General features: G+C 36.9%; 1 protein-coding gene across 2 annotated transcripts in view; it reads left to right on the forward strand.

The window, feature by feature from the left end:
* Positions 1-18,067, forward strand: part of LOC107590070 (amyloid beta A4 precursor protein-binding family B member 3-like) — a 23,046-nt gene extending 4,979 nt beyond the window's left edge. Inside the window, exons 2-13 of one of the 2 annotated variants that reach the window (XM_016278690.1) lie at positions 7,169-7,356; positions 7,440-7,510; positions 10,726-10,777; positions 12,172-12,318; positions 12,677-12,804; positions 13,704-13,709; positions 15,687-15,801; positions 15,917-16,001; positions 16,112-16,195; positions 16,641-16,756; positions 17,017-17,196; positions 17,348-18,067. In XM_016278690.1, coding sequence (XP_016134176.1) covers positions 7,169-7,356; positions 7,440-7,510; positions 10,726-10,777; positions 12,172-12,318; positions 12,677-12,804; positions 13,704-13,709; positions 15,687-15,801; positions 15,917-16,001; positions 16,112-16,195; positions 16,641-16,756; positions 17,017-17,196; positions 17,348-17,572 — 1,397 coding nt within the window. In that variant the 3' untranslated portion in view covers positions 17,573-18,067. The remainder of the gene's footprint in view (positions 1-7,168; positions 7,357-7,439; positions 7,511-10,725; positions 10,778-12,171; positions 12,319-12,676; positions 12,805-13,703; positions 13,710-15,686; positions 15,802-15,916; positions 16,002-16,111; positions 16,196-16,640; positions 16,757-17,016; positions 17,197-17,347) is intronic. The other variant, XM_016278691.1, reaches the window with a different exon arrangement.
* The last annotated feature ends 1,073 nt before the right edge of the window (positions 18,068-19,140 follow it).

A 19,140-nucleotide genomic window follows, 5' to 3' on the forward strand; every position in this document is an offset into this window, starting at 1 on the left:
TAAAAAAACAATTGCAACTGCCTGAGATGTAGTATCAAAGCTGATACATTTAGTGCTGAAACTCTTATAATTAAAAGGATCTGCCTTGAGATCTTGCTGAAAGTTGGTCCCTAAAGTATTCAAATTAAACTTTCCAGATGATGGAGCATTAGTGGGCTGATTTCTTCATTTTTGCTTTCATAAAATCATTTTAATGGGACCTGAGCCTGTTGTTGAACACTAAACCATCACATTATCTCAATGTATAATTCTCATATTCTGTTCACAGAAAAATCTTCATAAAGTGTGACATGCTAAAAACTTGATTTTGATTTTATTAATACTAATTCTTTTTAAAATTATTATTGATATATCAATATATGTAATTATTTATTCAGAGACTACCTGGAAGATTTGTTTAAAAAAATAAATGTTCTTTTAAATGGTCCACCATAGGGCCATTTAAAAGAACTAGTGACAAATTTGTTTGCATAAAATATCACAGGGCCTTAAAAATGTGCATTTTTCTTATACGTTCATGTAAATTTTAACCTAAAATCTTGATGTTTATAATAAAGAGGACACCTTGTGCATCAAGTACCCAGTATCTGTAGAAAGGCAGAAACTGTCCTCACCGCGTCCTCTCCGCGTCATCGCTCTTAAAATAACTTCTGTTAAACACACTGAGAGGAAGTGTGTGTGAGAATGTGTTTGTCTGTTGTTTGTGTACGAGAGACAGTGAATGATGGAATTGCTTTTCCAAAAGCAAAGGCATGAACACTAAGGCATTTAAACACAATGCTGAATGGTGCTGAGTATTCGCTGATGACAGGAGCCTCTGTTGATGTACAGGAATCGATTGCATTTGCGTCAGATTTTTCTGGTTTAATCAATTCTGTTGTACTTTCAGTTAGTGAAATACTGCCTGCCTCTTGGATGCGTGGATGTCTTCATAAGGACACCTCAAATAACATGCTGTGTCTTGCTTCTTGATTTATTGAAGGCCCAAAGATTAAGTTCCAGATGGACATAATTTAGATCCACCTCGAGCCTTAATCTTCCCAGTCTGACCTCACACAGACATAACAGAATTGGGATTATCTGACCACTGACATAATGCCATTGGGATTATTTTTTCCAGATGTAGCTACAATTATCTCTTTCTGCTTCTCTCTTTCTCTCTTTTATCCTGACAGAGTTTAAACCTGGACATATTAGAGCTTTGTCCTTTTCTTGGATTTTTCTCCCAATGGTAGCTCTTGGTCTTTTTACATTAGTTTATAATTGGTTGTCTGTTATTAAAGAACTCTTTTTATGTAGCAATACAACTGCATTACACTGTGTTTATTCACACTAAATGTTTAGTACCACAAAAGCAGGGCTAAAGGTGACATCATATTTACTATAGCAAACTTTGGTGGGCGAAATCATAGCAATCAGTGGTCTGGAATTTTGTGTGAGGGCGAAAGATTTCGCAGAAGGTTCAAGTTGGACACGTGGATTCACCACATTGACCAACAGAAAGCAGCTTGGTTTTAAAGTGACTTTTTGTGAGCTGTGCTTCTTACATTTCTACTGACAATAGACAAAAAAAATGTTTGCCATATTTTTGCCAATTTTGCCATAATTTCGGTAATGTGCACATTGTACATTTAGTGAGTTTTCGCTGACAGAATCCAGTAATTTCAATCTAGCATCAGCATCAGTTCTGGCAGGTCACGTTTGTCAAGCTTGCATCAGCTACCTATAGGGATGCGACACCTATCACAGCCCTCATATATAAAAGTTCCTTCAGTATTATAACCAGCTTCACGTTGCTCAATAGCTAATTACCCACCTCCATCCCCGACTCCTCCTCTTGTCAGTCAGGATTCAGCCTTCTGATTCTCCTTTGAATCAGACTAATTTCTAAAATGTACATTAAATTATTGGACCTTAATGATATCTGCAATACATTTCTTGTACTGATCTGTTTACCCTGGGGGATTATTGGTGCTCTCCCTGCTCTTATGTCAACAATTCTGAGTTTTTCTGTCAATATGGGGTGCTGTGTGTACATTAATGAGGAAAAAAAATTAACTTAAATGATTTTAGCAAATGGCTGCAATATAACAAAGAGTGAAAAATTTATGGGGGTCTGAATACTTTCCGTACCCACTGTATAAGACTTATATATTTATAATATGTATGTATATCATTTAATACGTTTTATGATGACTGAACACAGCTCACCCGATCAAAATTAAAGACTGTATATATTTATAGTATTTATTTATTTATTAACCAGTTGTTTAAAACTTTTCTGGCAGTCATGTCTACTAAAGACACTTCATCTTTTGAAGCAGATTATTAGTAAGCCTCGAGACTGCGACAAGTTTAATTGGACTGAAGCAGATTTTAGGTGTTGGTTTAGAGGTTAAACCTACAGTCCTTTGTGTTGTAAGATTATTGTGGCTTTAACGGTAGTCTCCAAACTCTCAAATCTTTTGAAAGCAAAGCTGAGTAATACCATCTCCTATCCACTCAGCACTGTGTCAGTCCTGTGTATACCTCACTACACACTGCACACTCTTAGAAACTAGCTATACACTATAGCTTCAAAAGTTTGGGGTCAGTTTTTTTTTTTTTACTTTGCAGTACCCTTCCTTAGTTAACCTTAGTTAATGTATTAACGACAGTAGCATTAACTGACAAGGAACAATACATTTGTTACCGTATTTATGAATCTTTGATAGGCTACTCTGCAGGTTCAGGAAACAGTCCTCCATAAAATGCGCCACACAGTGTCACACACTGCGGGCTTGAGTGAGGAACGGCCGGCGGGCTAGAGAACGGCGCGGCCGGCAGATTCGACGAAGGAGCGGCTGGCGGGCTTGCGGCAACCACATGTGACGACCCTGGGCTGGACTCTGCTTCGTCCACGGTGAAAGTCGATCCGGCGATCCACAGCGCGAAGTTGATGTATTTCCTCAGCGGCCAGCACGGATCAGCTCTAGGCATGACAAAGCGGATTTCGTCCTCTATTGGAAGGCCAAACAAAGTAGTTTCGCTTTCACAACGAAAACACAGACACAGCATCTTCACGACATGGCGGCGGCAACAATACTACAGCGAGAATAAAAGTTACGCCTTCTTCTTTGCGTGAACATTTGGGCGGCGTTATGTAAATCTTCCCACATCGTGACGTATGTTAACTTTTATAAAGAATATCTCTTTGGATTTGAGACTTTAGTCTTTGCAACTTTACAGATCTTCTTTATGCACCAAGAGCTTGTAACACTTCAAATAGAAAGGAAACATTTAAATCGCATCATATGACCCCTTTAATGCATGAAAGCATGTAGCAAGGATCAAAATCGTAAAGAGACATTAATTTGCAAGGCAGAATCAGAAATCAGAAAAAAGTTTTATTAACTAAACACTAACACAAACTAGTCTAACAAATAAACAAACAATCACTCATACATGGGAAAGGGCAAATGAGGCTTGATGGATGAAACCATCAGGAAAAACCAGAGAATGAAGCTATGAAAAGAGTCAGTTAACCACCTGGGTAAAACCATCAGCGCCGTTTTAGAACGGGGTCTACAGCTTATACTAAACCTCTGTTTCGTTTAGTTAAATGTACGATACTTGCATTGCCTTGACCTGGAACGAGTGTCCGGATGCAGCCTCGGATGAAAGTCTTGATGGTTTGGAGGTTCGGTGGTGTAGGAGTCGCGATCACCTTCTTCCGGGTTTGAAGATTGATTAACTCCAAAAAGATGTTATTCTGACTCTGTGGTGGTCGGGAGAGTTTTCTCCCAGATGAAGATGATGAAAAGCTAAGAGATATGTCAGCTGAGATCCAAGGATCGTTGGTGAATGTAAAGACAAGGCCGAAGCCTGGCGCAGACTTAGCGGGTTGCAGAAGCGTTCTAGCTCACATCCTCATATTCTCAGAATCTAACAGAACCGCAGACTGAAGGCGGGTCATTGATGTGAGGCCTTTAAGGTCTGAGAAGATTCACGCCTCTCAGGATGGGCTTGTCCAATGAGAAAGGCTGAAATTCCAAGCGGGAGGTTGGAAATACTGGGGAGTTTTATGTCCCTTTGTCTGAGAGCATGGTAATTTGCATGTGGAACTGGGTGTTGATGCAACATATAATATACACTCTCATTTAGATCATCAGAAGACGAATTCATAGATACTAAACTATAGTATAACTATACAATACAAAAGACAGTATACAAGAACAGTAACAACATACACAATGACCTGAAGGAAATGTGTGTTCATTCAAAGAAAGGTTTTCCTATGAATTTTCCCCCCCCCCCCCCCCCAACCTTCTGCACTGTGTTATTTGTGAGAACGGACAGGGCTCTCCTACGGTGGCCGGGAAGTGCACAACAAATCACAATTCTGAAATACAAAATAACAAATTACAAACGCAAATGCAAGTCTAAAAAACGAAATAACAATTCAGAAAACACAATGACAAATTAGACAAACCGGAAGAGGTAGGTATAGTTTGAGACAGCGCCATTGGTTTGGGATTACTCACCGCTGACTGGACGAGACATCTGTCAATCAACGTATACAGGGAAGAACCAGCCGAAGAACATCAGAGTCCTGGTAGAAAGTTCAGAGATGGTATTAAAGTAGCTCAGTTTAAATGTATTGTATGAATTGCCCTTACTATGGAATAAAAAATACGGAGTGTATATTTACATTTAGTTAAAAGTGTCTGAAAGAAATCAGCTCCAGCGCCGCAGATGGATAAGCGCGTGTCACTGACTTTTTGACGCGATCAACAGGGGTTCGATCCCGCCTTTTGCCGAACTTTTTTTTCCTCCCTTTTCAAATCTCGTATTAGCATTGGATTCTATTTACACAAAGTGAAAATAGCAGTATTTTAGCAATATGCTATTTACACTAAGTGCAAACACCTATTTACACTATGTTAAAATAGCAGGATTTCTACTATTAAGTATACTACTTGTTGCAAATAGTGGCAATTATCTGCTCTTCAGTATTGTAGTACATTATAAAACAGTATGCAATAATAACGTATTGAGTGTAAATTATCATTTTAATTTTAATTATTAAATGGAAGCCCTCCCTACAACTACCCTAACCCTACCCGATACTTTATTTTCAACTTTTTGATTATTTCCTTAATTTTTATTGAAAATAAATGCCTTTACGGTGTGATACGAGATTTGAAAAGGGAGAAAAAAAAAGTTTGGCAAAAGGCAGGATCGAACCCGGGTCGATCGCATCAAAAAGCCAACAACACACTTATCTCTCTGCACCACTAGAGCCGATGTTCTACAGCCACTTTTAACTAAATGTAAATAGACACTCCGTATTTTTTATTCCATAGTAAGGGCAATTCATACAATACATTTAAACTGAGCTACTTTAATACCATCTCTGAACTTTCTACCACGACTCTGCTGTTCTTCGGCTGGTTCATCCCTGTATACGTTGATTGACAGATGTCTCGTCCAGTCAGCGGTGAGTAATCCCAAACCAATGGCGCTGTCTCAAACTATACCTACCTCTTCCGGTTTGTCTGATTCGTCGTTGAGCTTTCTGACTTGCTCATTTGTTTTCGGATTTGTCATTGTGTTTTCTGAGTTGTTATAATGTTTTCTGAATTGTCGTTGTGTTTTCTGACTTGTTAATTTGTTTTCGGATTTGTCGTTGTGTTTTCTGAATTGTTATTTAGTTTTTTAGACTTGCATTTGCATTTGCAATTTGTTATTTTGTTTTCAGAATTGTGATTTGCTTTGCACTTCTTGGCCACCGTACTCTCCAGATGCATTGTGTTAAATGATTCTCTCAGGCTAGAGATAAATTCAGGCAAATATAATTCAGCAGACACAGCTGCTCTTTCCTGCTTTCTGTTCTGCCAGTAGCCCTATGCCTATGTCTGAAGCACTAAATCATCAGGAGACCTGACAGAATGACTTTGACATGCATAAAAGCTGTAAAAGCTTAAACAAGGAAAAACTGGCCAATTGGTTGTAAGCAAAACTATCTTACCATAATGAAGTGGGAAAAAAAATCTAAAAGATTTCAAATGACATTAAATGTACTTTAATGTCAGCATTGTAAAATGTATGTTTTTATTTTTTTTTTGGAAGTAAGAAAGATAAATTATACAATTTACTAAAAATGAACTATATAATTACAGTTTAAATCCCAAAGGTCCCTGTGTGGCTTTACTTCATTATTTTTATGTTACCCTGAGAATGTCTTTGTGTTTATGACACTGTGCACCATCTATATATGAGTTTTGGCCACAGTTTATGAACTGTGTGGATGAACTCTATAATCTCAACTCTACTCTCTAAAAATATACAGGCAACATAATTATGTCTGATCATTTCTAAAGCATTCACAAATGTGCATTTCTGCATACCACAACTGATGAAAAGATAGATTTTAAAATTACACAGTCACTGCTGGAAAGTTTTTAAACATGCAAAAGATGCAGGAAAACCAAAGAATTTGCTGGATCTAGAGGATTTTTCTGAAGAATAATGGGCAGTTTCACTGTTTAGAATAAACTTGGGACTCATAAACAACCATCGCAAAACAAAAATCATCTAGAAAACAACACAAAGTATTAAGAATCAAGTGTATGTAAACTTTTGAACAGGGTCATTTTTATAAAATCAGCTATTAGTTTGTTTTCTGGACTATACAGTATGTAAACACCTTTTATGTAAAATATCTTATTCAGGTCAGTACTAAATAAAAAATAACACATATTTTGTATGATCCCTCTTATTTTGGTAAAATAATTAACATTTAGCAGATTCTGCAATTTTTGACCACAACTGTATGAAATGTCTGTGTGAAAGAGACAGGGTGAATGAAGATAATGGAAATGAACATTAGTCCAGCCCCCTTTTTTAATAAGAGAGAGCTGCTTTTAGTTTTGACCTCATTTTAGGCTGTGTGTCATGTGGGCAGATTAGGGCCTGGTCTGTTTCTCATGAGTACATCTGAGCCCAGTGACCTCACTGAATCTCAGTGTGTGTGTGAAGGCTGCTGGCTCTGTGTTACTTGGTGGGAATTGTAATATGGCACGTTTACAAGAATCTGTGTGTGCCGCCCTCAAGTTAGCATGCATGTGAAATGCTAATAACATATTATTAAGATGCAGATTAAGCCAGAAATCCGATCTCTGTGCAGATAACATCTGGAATGATCAGAGTCTGGAGCTGGACTCAGATCTGCCTCCAGGATGGCGCACTATACGTGACAGCACTGGCACCTATTACTGGCACGTGCCCACGGGCACAACACAGTGGCAGCACCCCTCCTACAGCGCAGAGGAGGAACAAAACGCCATTAACGGCATCACTGCCCGCCAAATCAAGGTGAGATACTCTGATCTATGTGTGTGTGTGGTTTTGTGTCATTTTTGTCAGCTCTCACATCCCTATACTCTTGATTTTCTCAGACTGCAGCAGATGGCAGGCGGGAATCAAGAGGCAGACTGAGTGAAAACCTTCTGCCATCTCTGAGCGAAAGGTGAGGGAATCACACCTGCGCTGATGACTGTACAGCTGAGGACAAGAGTTAGAAATATTCCAGGTTCAGTAGATCGGAATGTTGTTCCAGGATAATGACTGGCTGTAAAACATTCCACTTATTACACAGCATCTTGCCTTTTGTGTTAAAATATTTTATTATGTGAGAACAGAGAGACAGTAGAGTGCTTCAACAGACATCTTTTATTTTATTTTATTCAAAAAAATCTCAACAATATCAATAACCAATTGAGATGAGATATCAATGATTATTAATTCATTTTTAGGGCTAGATTTACTAAACAGAACAGAGCACAAATTCTTAAAAACACTGATGGGAGTGAAAAGTTCTACTGACAATGTGCAAATTAAAGAGCACAGATGCTGCCAGATCATTTCTATAATCATCAACACAATCTACCAAGAGAAGTGCAAGTAAGTTACTATTAGTAATTTAGTTATTAGTTTACAAACAACACAGGATAAAAATTGGTTAAGACATGCTTTTTTTATTTGTTAAATAATGGGGCAAATACAAGTAAACTGAACACTGCAAACCTTTCTAAATCACTATTGCAAGTCAAAATTATGACGTACTAAGTTGAAACTGACTTTTTTTTTTTAATCTCATAATTTATAAGACTTATTAAGACTTACATAAGACTTAGTATGTCATTATAACAGCTTTCAAAGTCATAATTTAGCTGCTTTTTTTGTGATAATTTAAACTTGGTATGTCATCATTTAAACTTTTAAAATCATAATTATGACAGTATGTCAAAATAACTTTTAAAGTCATAATTTTGACTCATTAATTTGTCTTAATTTATACATACCAAATTATGATTGTTTTTGTTTTAGTTTACAAACAACACAGGATAAAAATTGGTTAAGACATGCTTTTTTTATTTGTTAAATAATGGGGCAAATACAAGTAAACTGAACACTGCAAACCTTTCTAAATCACTATTGCAAGTCAAAATTATGACGTACTAAGTTGAAACTGACTTTTTTTTTTTAAATCTCATAATTTATAAGACTTATTAAGACTTACATAAGACTTAGTATGTCATTATAACAGCTTTCAAAGTCATAATTTAGCTGCTTTTTGTGATAATTTAAACTTGGTATGTCATAATTTAAACTTTTAAAATCATAATTATGACTTAGTATGTCAAAATAATAACTTTTAAAGTCATAATTTTGACTCATTAATTTGTCTTAATTTATACATACCAAATTATGATTGTTTTTGTCCGTACATGGTAGAAATGAGCTTCCATAATATTAAATGGAGAGCAATTTTTACTTAAATCTCCTGCTTCTCAGATTTTTCTTGTGAGAAAAAGACCCCAGTAATTGACCATATTATATGTTAACAATCTCATTCATGTCCATTTTTATGTCTGCTAAAGAAATTGGGGAGAAACATCTGAGGCGATGTTGGCAAAGTAGAAAAATGGAAGCATGAAAAAGAAACCTCTAAGCTATGCAGATTTCTTCTGCTTAGTTGCACACTTCAATGGTCAGTTTTTAACCACATCTCCTTATGTTTGACCAATCAGAATGAAGTTTTCCAGAATGCAGTGTAATAAACAGTTTCCACGTATTTAATGAAAGTCATAAGGGACATGTCTTCAAATTTTTTTTATACTACTGAATAGTTTGTTCAAATGTGTCAACAGCCACAAAATAATTTGGTAAAAATGTGTCTCCTACTAATTTGTTGCAACTTGCAATGCTGGGTGTAGTAACACATTACCCATGGACTGTGTCAAATTGCATCCTTGATGTAAATTAAACTCTGGCACAGCTTCGCAGCCAGACACACACACACAAGCTTAGCCAAATTCTCCTTCTGGTGCTGGAAATGAAAAAAAAAAAGCCTTTTCTCTCTGTTTCCCCTTTTGTTTAATCCTTTAATGAAGCCAGAAGACATTTATTTGAACAAACACATTCTTATACCTGAAGGTGGTATTACACACCTGGAGTTCTGTGAACAGATGTTGTCTCCACTGGCTTCTAGTGGAAATGACGAAAGCGGCCCTGCTTTAGACAGCCAGTCAGGTGTGGCCTGTACAACTGTAAGATGGAGAGTAAAACAGGCCGTTTTGCCTTTGGCTAGCCTCCAAACACTCTGATATCAGGCCATGAGGCCCCAGTCACACTAATGCTCGAACAAAAGCGAGCACTCACCTGGGGAATTGAGAACATTGAGAAGAGTTTTTCCTCACTTTGTGGTGCTAAACATGGTCTTTGCCAGTAAAGGACAAAATACTGTACACACATTCATTTAACGGGCTGGAACGTGCCCTTATTAAGTGTCAGGTTTGTCATTGACTGACCTTCATTCTGAATTTGTTCGGAGAGATGAGATTGGCTGCTGCTAAGTTGTTTGGGAATTGTTGACAGCTACAAGGAATGCAATTACCTTCACTTATTTTGTCAGCACCTTCAGGCAGCATAACATGGCAGAGGGCAACATTAAATTCTGGCACATTAGGTTTCTGTCCTCAGTATATGTTAAAGTGCACTGTTTGTGTACTTGAGCAGAATAAAAACGTCATTTATTTTTCATTTAATATTCAGTTAAATTACTTATTCAGCTAATTAGTTTTTCAGTTTAATGTATTATTTAGTTTTAATAAATGATTATTTTATTTTTTTGTTTCCCATGAGACAAAGAAAGTGTGTCTTCCATGCTTTTAGAATAAATCAACAATATCAATAACTGTAATCAGAACTACAGTTCTTTAAACTAACTTTTAAAATAATATTCGGTTGAATGTAATTATCCATTTTTTATTATTTTATTTTATTATTTTATTTTAGAGACAGATACCCAGTCTAGGGCTTTTCATTTTATAGCTCTATACTATATAATTTTTCTCTACAAGACCACTGTTTATTATAGGGAGGAAGTATACACAAAATGCTGTGACTTGTTCATAAGAATCTATGCAAAAAGCTGAGAGTGATAATTATAGGAGATGTTTCTTGTTTGCAGGACAAACTACCCCAGCGGTCTAAATATAGCCTTTTCTAGAGCATAAATGAAAGTGCTTTCAATAGAACACCAAACAGAAAAATAACCAAGGGTTCAGCATCTCAGGACTTAATTTGTATTCCTGTTTATATATTTTTTTTTGCTCAAATGAGCACAGTATTTAATTATGAGTCATTATCATAATGATGTGCTCTCTTGCTCTGCTTCAGGCCCTCCTGGCAGGAAGAGTATTTCTGTGCCAACGTGGATCCAGACTCCAAGGTAGAATCTTGCTGTGTGCTGCCCTAATACTGTTCAACATGTAAAATGTATTACTGTTTTCTCTGCTATTAGTCACTGTGCCCCACAAATATCACACCGAAAAGAAATGCAGAGCACATCCTGAGGTAACCACTGAGGGTGAAAGGTCAGAGTTGGAAAGGAGCATCAATCAGGGCATGTTTAGTGATGCAGTAGGGTGTATATGTGCATGCGTGTTGGTGGAGTGTATATAGAAGGTGGGGGTGGAGGGCTACGACCTCTAAATGCACAAGAGATGCAATTTTAAGACACAGCTTTATTGAGTCTGTGTAAAATGATCCCAGTAGGCTGGGTCATAGATATATGCTCTGTACAAAACATTTCGATTTCTATCAGTCACCAGGCTGGTAAACGTTAACTTGCTGATTTGATTCCTAGGAGTGAGCTATGAACAATTATCAGTGTGCCTCTTGTTGTAATATGTGTACTGTGAGTCACATTTGATAAAAGCAACTGCTAAATGACTACTTGCTTACTAAGAAATATTTAGGTATGACAGTATGAAACATCTAAATGGATGTTGTCCAGAATGTCAACATGAATTACAGGCCAAATGTATGCGACGCCACCCTTCTTATTAAAGAGTTTGGTATAGAAAGCTCTTTTCAATTTAGATTAACAAACAAAAACGTTCTATTAAATTTCTTATAGTTGTGAAATCATATCTCACAATTTTGACAATATACTGTATGTCATAGCTGTGACTTTAAATATCACAACATGATTTCATTTCTTGTAATTGTACGTTTATTTCTTGTAATTCATGACTAAATATCTCATCATTTTGACAATATATGTCATAGCTATGACTTTAAATATCACAATATGACTTCATTTCTTGTAATTGTGTTTTTCTTGTAGTTGTGACTTTTTTTTATCTCGCAATTGTGACATTATTTCTTGTAATTGCAACTTTATTTCTTGAAATTGTATAACTACATGTCATAATTGAAGCTTTATAATTTACAGTTGTGGCTTTAAATATCACAATATGACTATTTCCTGTAATTTTGACTATTTCTTGTAATTGTGTTGATTGTGTCTAATTTTTATAGTTGTGACTTTAGTTCTTGCAATTGTGGCTATTTCTTGTAATTGCGAATTTATTTCTTATAACTATACCTTTATATTACAGTGTGACTTTATTTCTCACAGTTGCAACTGTATCTCTTACAATTGTAACTGTATCTCACAATGTAAATTTAAATCTCCCAGTATACCTTATAGTGTACATGTTTTTATTTTTACTTATGTCTAGCCATAGAGTGGAAAGTCTTAGGGAGATTAATGGATTTATCAACAAGTTTCAACTTATTTTGAGTGTTGTTAGGAAAAACTCTGCCTTTGTCTTTCAGTGTTTTGCTGTGCGCTCACTGGGCTGGGTTGAGATCCCTGAGGAGGAACTGACCCCTGGCAAAAGTAGTCTGGCAGTGAACAACTGCATCCAGCAGCTCTCTCACAGCAAAGCAGAGGGCCAGGACGCAGTGGGCGCCTGGGGAGAGGTTAGAACAGCCTGGGCTCATACATGAGACTTAGAATAGATGAGATGTGTTTAGCCGGGGCCCACCAGTATCCTTGGAGGTCCGCTGGATTAATTCAGACATGCGTAATAGCAGTACTAGTGTGTTAGCTCTGCAACAGCACAAGAAATTGTTATATACTGCTGAGTGTTGCTAGTATATATTTTGGTCTGTTACCCATTGTAAAGTTTCATAAGGTTTATGCACTATTTTACAATCCAGTTGAATTATATTAAATTAGCTCAGCTTAGTACAGTTAGCTTAGCTCTTACAGAAGGTTATGGTAACTATTCAACGCATGTGTATATGTGTGTGTGTGTGTGTGTGTGTGTGTGTTCAGGGTCAGGATATGATGATGGTCCTCAAGAAGGACACTCTCAGTCTAATGGACCCTGTGGACCGTAGCCTCATCCATTGTCAGCCCATAATCAACATCCGTGTATGGGGGGTGGGCTGCAACAATGGCAGGTAGGCTGACCTTTGTACTTGTTCTATGTCTGGGTCTAAAATTCCTCAGTTTTTCCCATTTTCAATGGTATCATAGATGAAATCTGGATTTCCGCAGCGACTCTGTTCACTTTTTGACTATTTCCTCATTCAGTGACAGGCAGTGACAGGAGCTCTTGTAGAGCTTTTTTTTTTTTTTTTTTTTAATTTATTTACAGCCAAAGTGAAGCCCAGTGTAGCTATTTTTAATTTAGTTGTGGCTTTCCTATAAAACACAGAGATACTGAAGGTGAATATTTGCAATCCAAGCTATAATACGACATGGTTTGCATGAAATGTGTTGCTTTTGTTTTTGATTTGTGTGTTGTTAAAAGCTGTAACTGGCTAGAGAGTAGAGTAGCTCCCTTTTGTGAAAAAGAAGTATACTTAATTGTATTGAATTTGAAAGTCCTGAAAGTGTATTTTTAAAAAGAATGTACTTGCAGATAATATAATAATAATGAAATAAAGGGCCACTTAAAGGGATAGTCCATACAAAAATGTAAATTCTGACATCTTATACCCATCTAAACCTATTGAAGTCATACATATTGAAGTCAGTGGAAGACTAGTCACTAGCATTCTTCAAAATATCTTCTTTTGTGTTCAGCAAAAGAAAGAAATGAATACAGGTTTGGAAAGACATGAAGGTGAGTAAATGATGACAGAATTTACATTTTTGGGTGTTCTATCCCTTTAAGTCATTTATTTTAAAGTATATTATTTTCTTTAACAAGTACTCTTTTAAAAGTATGCTAAATGCACCTCTTTTTCACAATAGCCTTGAGCTTGCAAAAACGTTTCTTGCGTTTTTGCGTTATTTTAACTATTATTAACCTTTTTTTCCTTTTTCTTTTTTAAACCGCCACTCGTGAAAACAGAGACAGGTAATAACTGCACTTTTTTAATTTTTTCAACTAGACCTAGAAAACATGTCTCGTGGTGTCTGGGTTCCATTGTGTTCTATGAAGTACAGTAGTGCTCCTTAACCATGTTTTCTTTCATTCCTTTACCGTCATGCTTCATCTCAGGTTGTGTCATTTATACTAAATGCAAAAAATATAATAAAATACAACGTTTTTGCATTGACTGAAGTATCAGTCAATGATGCTGAAGTACTAAATGCAAAAAAATATCATAAAACAACTGTTTTTTCATTGACTGAAGTATTGCTTTGCTCTGCACGTTTCCAGAAAAGCCTTCCCCAGTGTTTAAACAAACAATAAATGCAGATGATTCTTCCATGATTAACCAATCAAAGCCTAATTTGAGGGATTTATTTAAATTGTTTGGACATTGGGGGTGGGGGGGGGGGGGGGGGGGGGGGGGGGGGGTAACATCACTAGTTTGTAATGCAACCATCAGTAGAGCATGTTGGCATGTGCCAATGAGAGATAGTCTTTGCTAGATGAGAGACATTTAAACCTTATTTATATTGTGACAATGTGCTCAGATCCAAATCCCAAAATAGACCCTTTCAGTCTAAAAGTGTAAGTGTAGAACCCTGGACTCTTTCATTACTGAGATCTGCATGGGCTGGTATAATAACTCTGTATTCACACAATGAAGGTTTCCAACTCTCTCTTTACTGCCCAGACAAATTCATTTGTTATTCCATTTGACTTGCATGTTCTCTCTTAAAAATTGGGAGTAAACTAGTGCTGGATTTCACAAGCATTGGTATGCTGTGTGAGCTTGAGCCACAGGCCGTATGAAGCACCTCTGCTCTATATTTCTCCAATGTAATATTCATGAATGAAATATTCTCTTTGATGGAGGTAGCATGCAGCATTAGCTGAAGAATCGGTAGGCCAACGTCACTGCGTTGCATTTTGGAAAATCATACTGCCCAGAAATGCCGATCGATCTGTATTTATAGAACACTGACATCTGATACTGGCAAGTACAGTCAGCTAAAAGAGACATTCTATGGTTAATGTGAAGAGATTTAGTGAATAACAAGATAGTTTGAGAGATTAGAGATGGTTTAGCATCACTTTGTAAATACCCAGTTGGTCAATGTCATTTCCAGCTTGCAGTGCTTTTTGTCCTATTTTATTTGAGCATTTTACTCTCAGAAGGGCTGCTCACTACTGTGGCCTTGCAGCATGCTTATGGCAAAGTCAAATGCAACTGAATCATCATGGTGCCACAATTATATTTTAAGTGTCAAAATAAGATTTTATTCTATTATACAGAATATGATATATACACTACTGTTTAAATGTTTGAGGTTTGTTTAAATTTTTTATTTTTTTATTCAGCAAGTATACATTAAATTGATCAAAAGTGACAGTAAAGGCCTTAATAAAGATACCAAAGATTTATATTTCAAATAAATGCTTTTGAACTTTCCATACATCAATGAATCCTGAAAAAAAGTATCAGTTTCCACAGAAATATTAGGCAGCACAACCAAATGTTTCTTGAGCATCAAATCAGTAAATTAGAATGATTTCTGAAGGAACATGTGACATTGAAGACTGGAGTAATGGCTTTGCATTATGGGAATAAATTACATTTTAAAATATTTTAAAATAACAAACAGTTCTTTTAGACTGTAACAATGTTTAACAATATTTCTGTTTTGCAGTATGTTTGAACAAATAAAGCAAGCACACAATACTGTAGGTATATAGGTATCAAAATAAAATGTATTGTGAAAAGGCCTTTTTCTTCCTTAACCATCCTTTTCATGACCATAAATGCATTCATGTGACAGATTATATATATATATATATATATATTTACAATTTTTGTGTGATTTTTGTGTGTGTGTAGGTTTAGTGTTTCTACCAGGCTGTTAGAATAAGCATGAAAGTGACTGTGATGAGTATTTACTCCAGTCTCCTGGTCCTCTTTAGGGACTTTGCCTTTGTGGCCAGTGATAAAGACACCTGCATGCTCAAGTGTCATGTGTTTCGCTGCAACGCTCCAGCCAAGACAATTGCATCTGCCCTGCATGAGATGTGCTCCAAGGTAAGATCACACAATCCTATTAAAGCTCATAATTAACATAATTTCATAATTAAAAATGGCCAGATTTCAAAGTCATTGGATTGCAGCGTTTATTATGATTGGTCTGTTTCCACAGATCATGGCAGAGAAGGCAGCACTGCAGCCTTTGACCCGTTCTCTCACCATGGAGAGTATCTCCCCAGAGGACTTGCCCCGCCAGGGTATGACTTCTGCAGTCTTTTTGAGAAATTGGCATCTCTTATTAAACCCGAATGGTTGACTCTACTGTTGTATTCTTTCATGAGACTTGATGTGTTTGAATGCTTTCCAGTTGACTTCCTGGAAACAGTGAGGCAAAGGGTGCAGAAGTTTGAGGTGGAGTACATTGGAAACCTGCCTGTATCCAGAGCAATGGGTGAGTGGGTTTTGGGCCATTCAGATACTTAATATTAACACATTTTACACTCTATGAATGAGTATTTGCTGAGTTATGCTCTGTAATACTCTTACAAACTAGGACCAAATACTTAATGTTTGGCATATGGAAGGATCCTGGCCCTCAAGATTGAATTAAAATGTTACATTTAAAGCATTTTCGAAGTGTCAAGCATGAGTACAACAGATTGTGGATCCAATTTGGACCAGTATCATATAGTTTTAGGAGTTAAGACTTTCTCACTGAAGACCAGTGGTTTTAGCTGGCTATTAAAGATTCATATTTAAAACCAGGTTAATTGTTATTTTGGTGGCTAATGTATAGAGACCTGGAAACCCTAGTTTAAATAGCCTTCAAATATGACCCTGGTTGTGACATATTGTATAGGTTTGTGGTTAATGTGTTTTTGTGTGCATGCTGACAGGAATGGAAGTGTTGAACAGAGCTATTGAGAGCATCATGCACTCCAGAGACAGAGATGAGTGGGAGCCGATAGTCATCCATGTGTCTGATACAGTTCTGTCTTTATGGAGAGGAGAGGTGAGAATATCTACTAACTGACATTGAGGCATTTTAGTGTATATACGAAATACTAGTGTACTGCATACTGCACAATTTGTACGGTATACTGTATTTTTTTTTAAGTATACAATGGATTTTGGAGTAGTGTACAGGAAAATTTGCATACTATGCATAGTACACACACTATATACTACAGAAGTAGTATGAGTAGTATGCTTTTTTTAATATAAACAGTCTTTTTGTGTTTTACTTTTTCTTTCCCATTTGCTTTATTTCAGGATGGGGATGACCCATTTTGGGAATGCCAAGTACGTTACTTGACTTTCCTAGGTGTGGGTCATGACACACACACTTTTGCAGTCATAGTGGATGCAGGAACCCAGCGCTTTGAGTGCCATGTGTTTTGGTGTGAGCCCGATGCTGGGATCATCTCTGAGGCAGTTCAGGCCGCATGCATGGTGAGGCGATACTTTTAATTTAATTGACTTTCACCCTACAAATATCACACACAGCATTCAGTTTCATAGCAATGATATAGAATTTTGTTCAAAATCTTTAATGTGTTCTAAGTACAGTATTTCTGTTGTAAATGTCTGGCGCCCCCTCCAGGTCCAATACCAAAAGTGTTTGGTTGCACAAACTCCTCCTGTGAGGTCCAAAATGTGGCGGGCAGGCTCCAAAGTCAAACGAGCCAACTCCATGGATAGCTCTAGCTTCCCGCCTCGACACCAAGGACACACACCTTCCAAAATGGCTTCTCCCAGCGTGAAGAAGGGCATGCTGGCATTTTTTGAGACATTCCGGAATAAACATTCTGCAGTATCCACACCCTAACAACAGCAGGATGGGGCCTGATGGGCTTTGAGGAGGGGGATATGAGGAGATGGAGAAATGAAAGTAATGAATAAACATGAAGCCTAAAATGCTAAGAAATATGAGTATCCTTTGCCTTTGGCATTTAAAAAAAATAAAAACTTAATTTCCCAAGTATGACCTCACAAAAAAAAAAAAACACCTAATTGTCCTTAATAAGAGTGTTTTTGAGGATTGACATATCTGAATGTAGGTGTGCAGAACAGCGTTTAATTGACATTGAGGTGCTGTGCTCTCACATTCCAAAAACTGACAGAACTCCAAACGCTCTGTAATTTAAATGCTGTTATAAAACAGTTACTGTCCTCAAATGTGATTGGTAAAAGGCTCATTTACACGGCACAGACAGACAGGGATTGTCGCATTGGTCGACGTCTGGCAGTGCAGTGTGATTTAGAGTACAAATTCTCTGGGACGTTGTATCAATTCACTTGTCTATTTGTTCCAGATAGACTGTCAGTCGGTCTTGGCCATGGTGGGGTTTGGAGTGTGACTGTTTGAGGTTTTGGACAGGTGTCTTTTATACTGATAATGAGTTCAAACAGATGCCATTAATACAGGTAACGAGTGGAGGACAGAGGAGCCTCTTAAAGAAGTTGTTACAGGTCTGTGAGAGCCAGAAATCTTGCTTGTTTGTAGGTGACCAAATACTTATTTTACCGAGGAATTTACCAATTAATTCTTTAAAAATCCTACAATGTGATTTTCTGGATTTTTTTTTCTCATTTTGTCTCTCATAGTTGAGGTATACCTATGATGAAAATTACAGGCCTCTCTCATCTTTTTAAGTGGGAGAACTTGCACAATTGGTGGCTGACTAAATACTTTTTTGCCCCACTGTATATATTAGATTTGTCTTTGACTCTTTCTGCAGGTTACACTGTTATGGCAATAGGTGGTGAGAAGTGAAGAGTTTTTATGAATCTAGTGGACCTTTATCAAGTAAACTTCTGCTGACCGCGTTACAGTCCGGCTCGTGGACACTTTGAAGTTTCATCTTCAGCACTGTCCGCTGGTGTTTGTGCACAACATTCATGTGCTACCCAATGATTGGCAGTGTTGGGGAAAGTTACTTTTAAAAGTAATGCATTACAATATTGCGTTACTCCATAAAAAAGTAACTAATTACGTTACTTAGTTACTTTTTATGGGAAGTAATGCGTCACGTTACTTTTGCGTTACTTTTTAAATCTGGACAGGGCTTGCTTGTTTGTTTTTAAAATGAAAAAGTTATATTTTTGGCAAATGTAAAAGCCTTTTCACACCAGAAGTGAAATGAATAAACCTCAGGCTGAAGGGAAAGTAAATTTACATCCGTACAGTAGAGTGCAGAAGAAGAAATTTCAACACACTTCAGCAATAAAAAAAGACACGAATGTTCGTCTAGAGTAATTTGTGCTTATTAGTATGGTTGAACTGGATCATCGAAGGCCAGAAGCAGACATTGGTTAATAGATTAAATACATAAAGGATATTTGTGTTGTTTAACATTTAATTATTGCAGGTTTGCGTCATATTCTGAGTTGCAT

The sequence above is a fragment of the Sinocyclocheilus grahami genome, unplaced genomic scaffold (genome assembly GCF_001515645.1).
Source record: "Sinocyclocheilus grahami isolate Dianchi unplaced genomic scaffold, SAMN03320097.WGS_v1.1 scaffold124.1, whole genome shotgun sequence".
Lineage (NCBI taxonomy): Eukaryota > Metazoa > Chordata > Actinopteri > Cypriniformes > Cyprinidae > Sinocyclocheilus > Sinocyclocheilus grahami.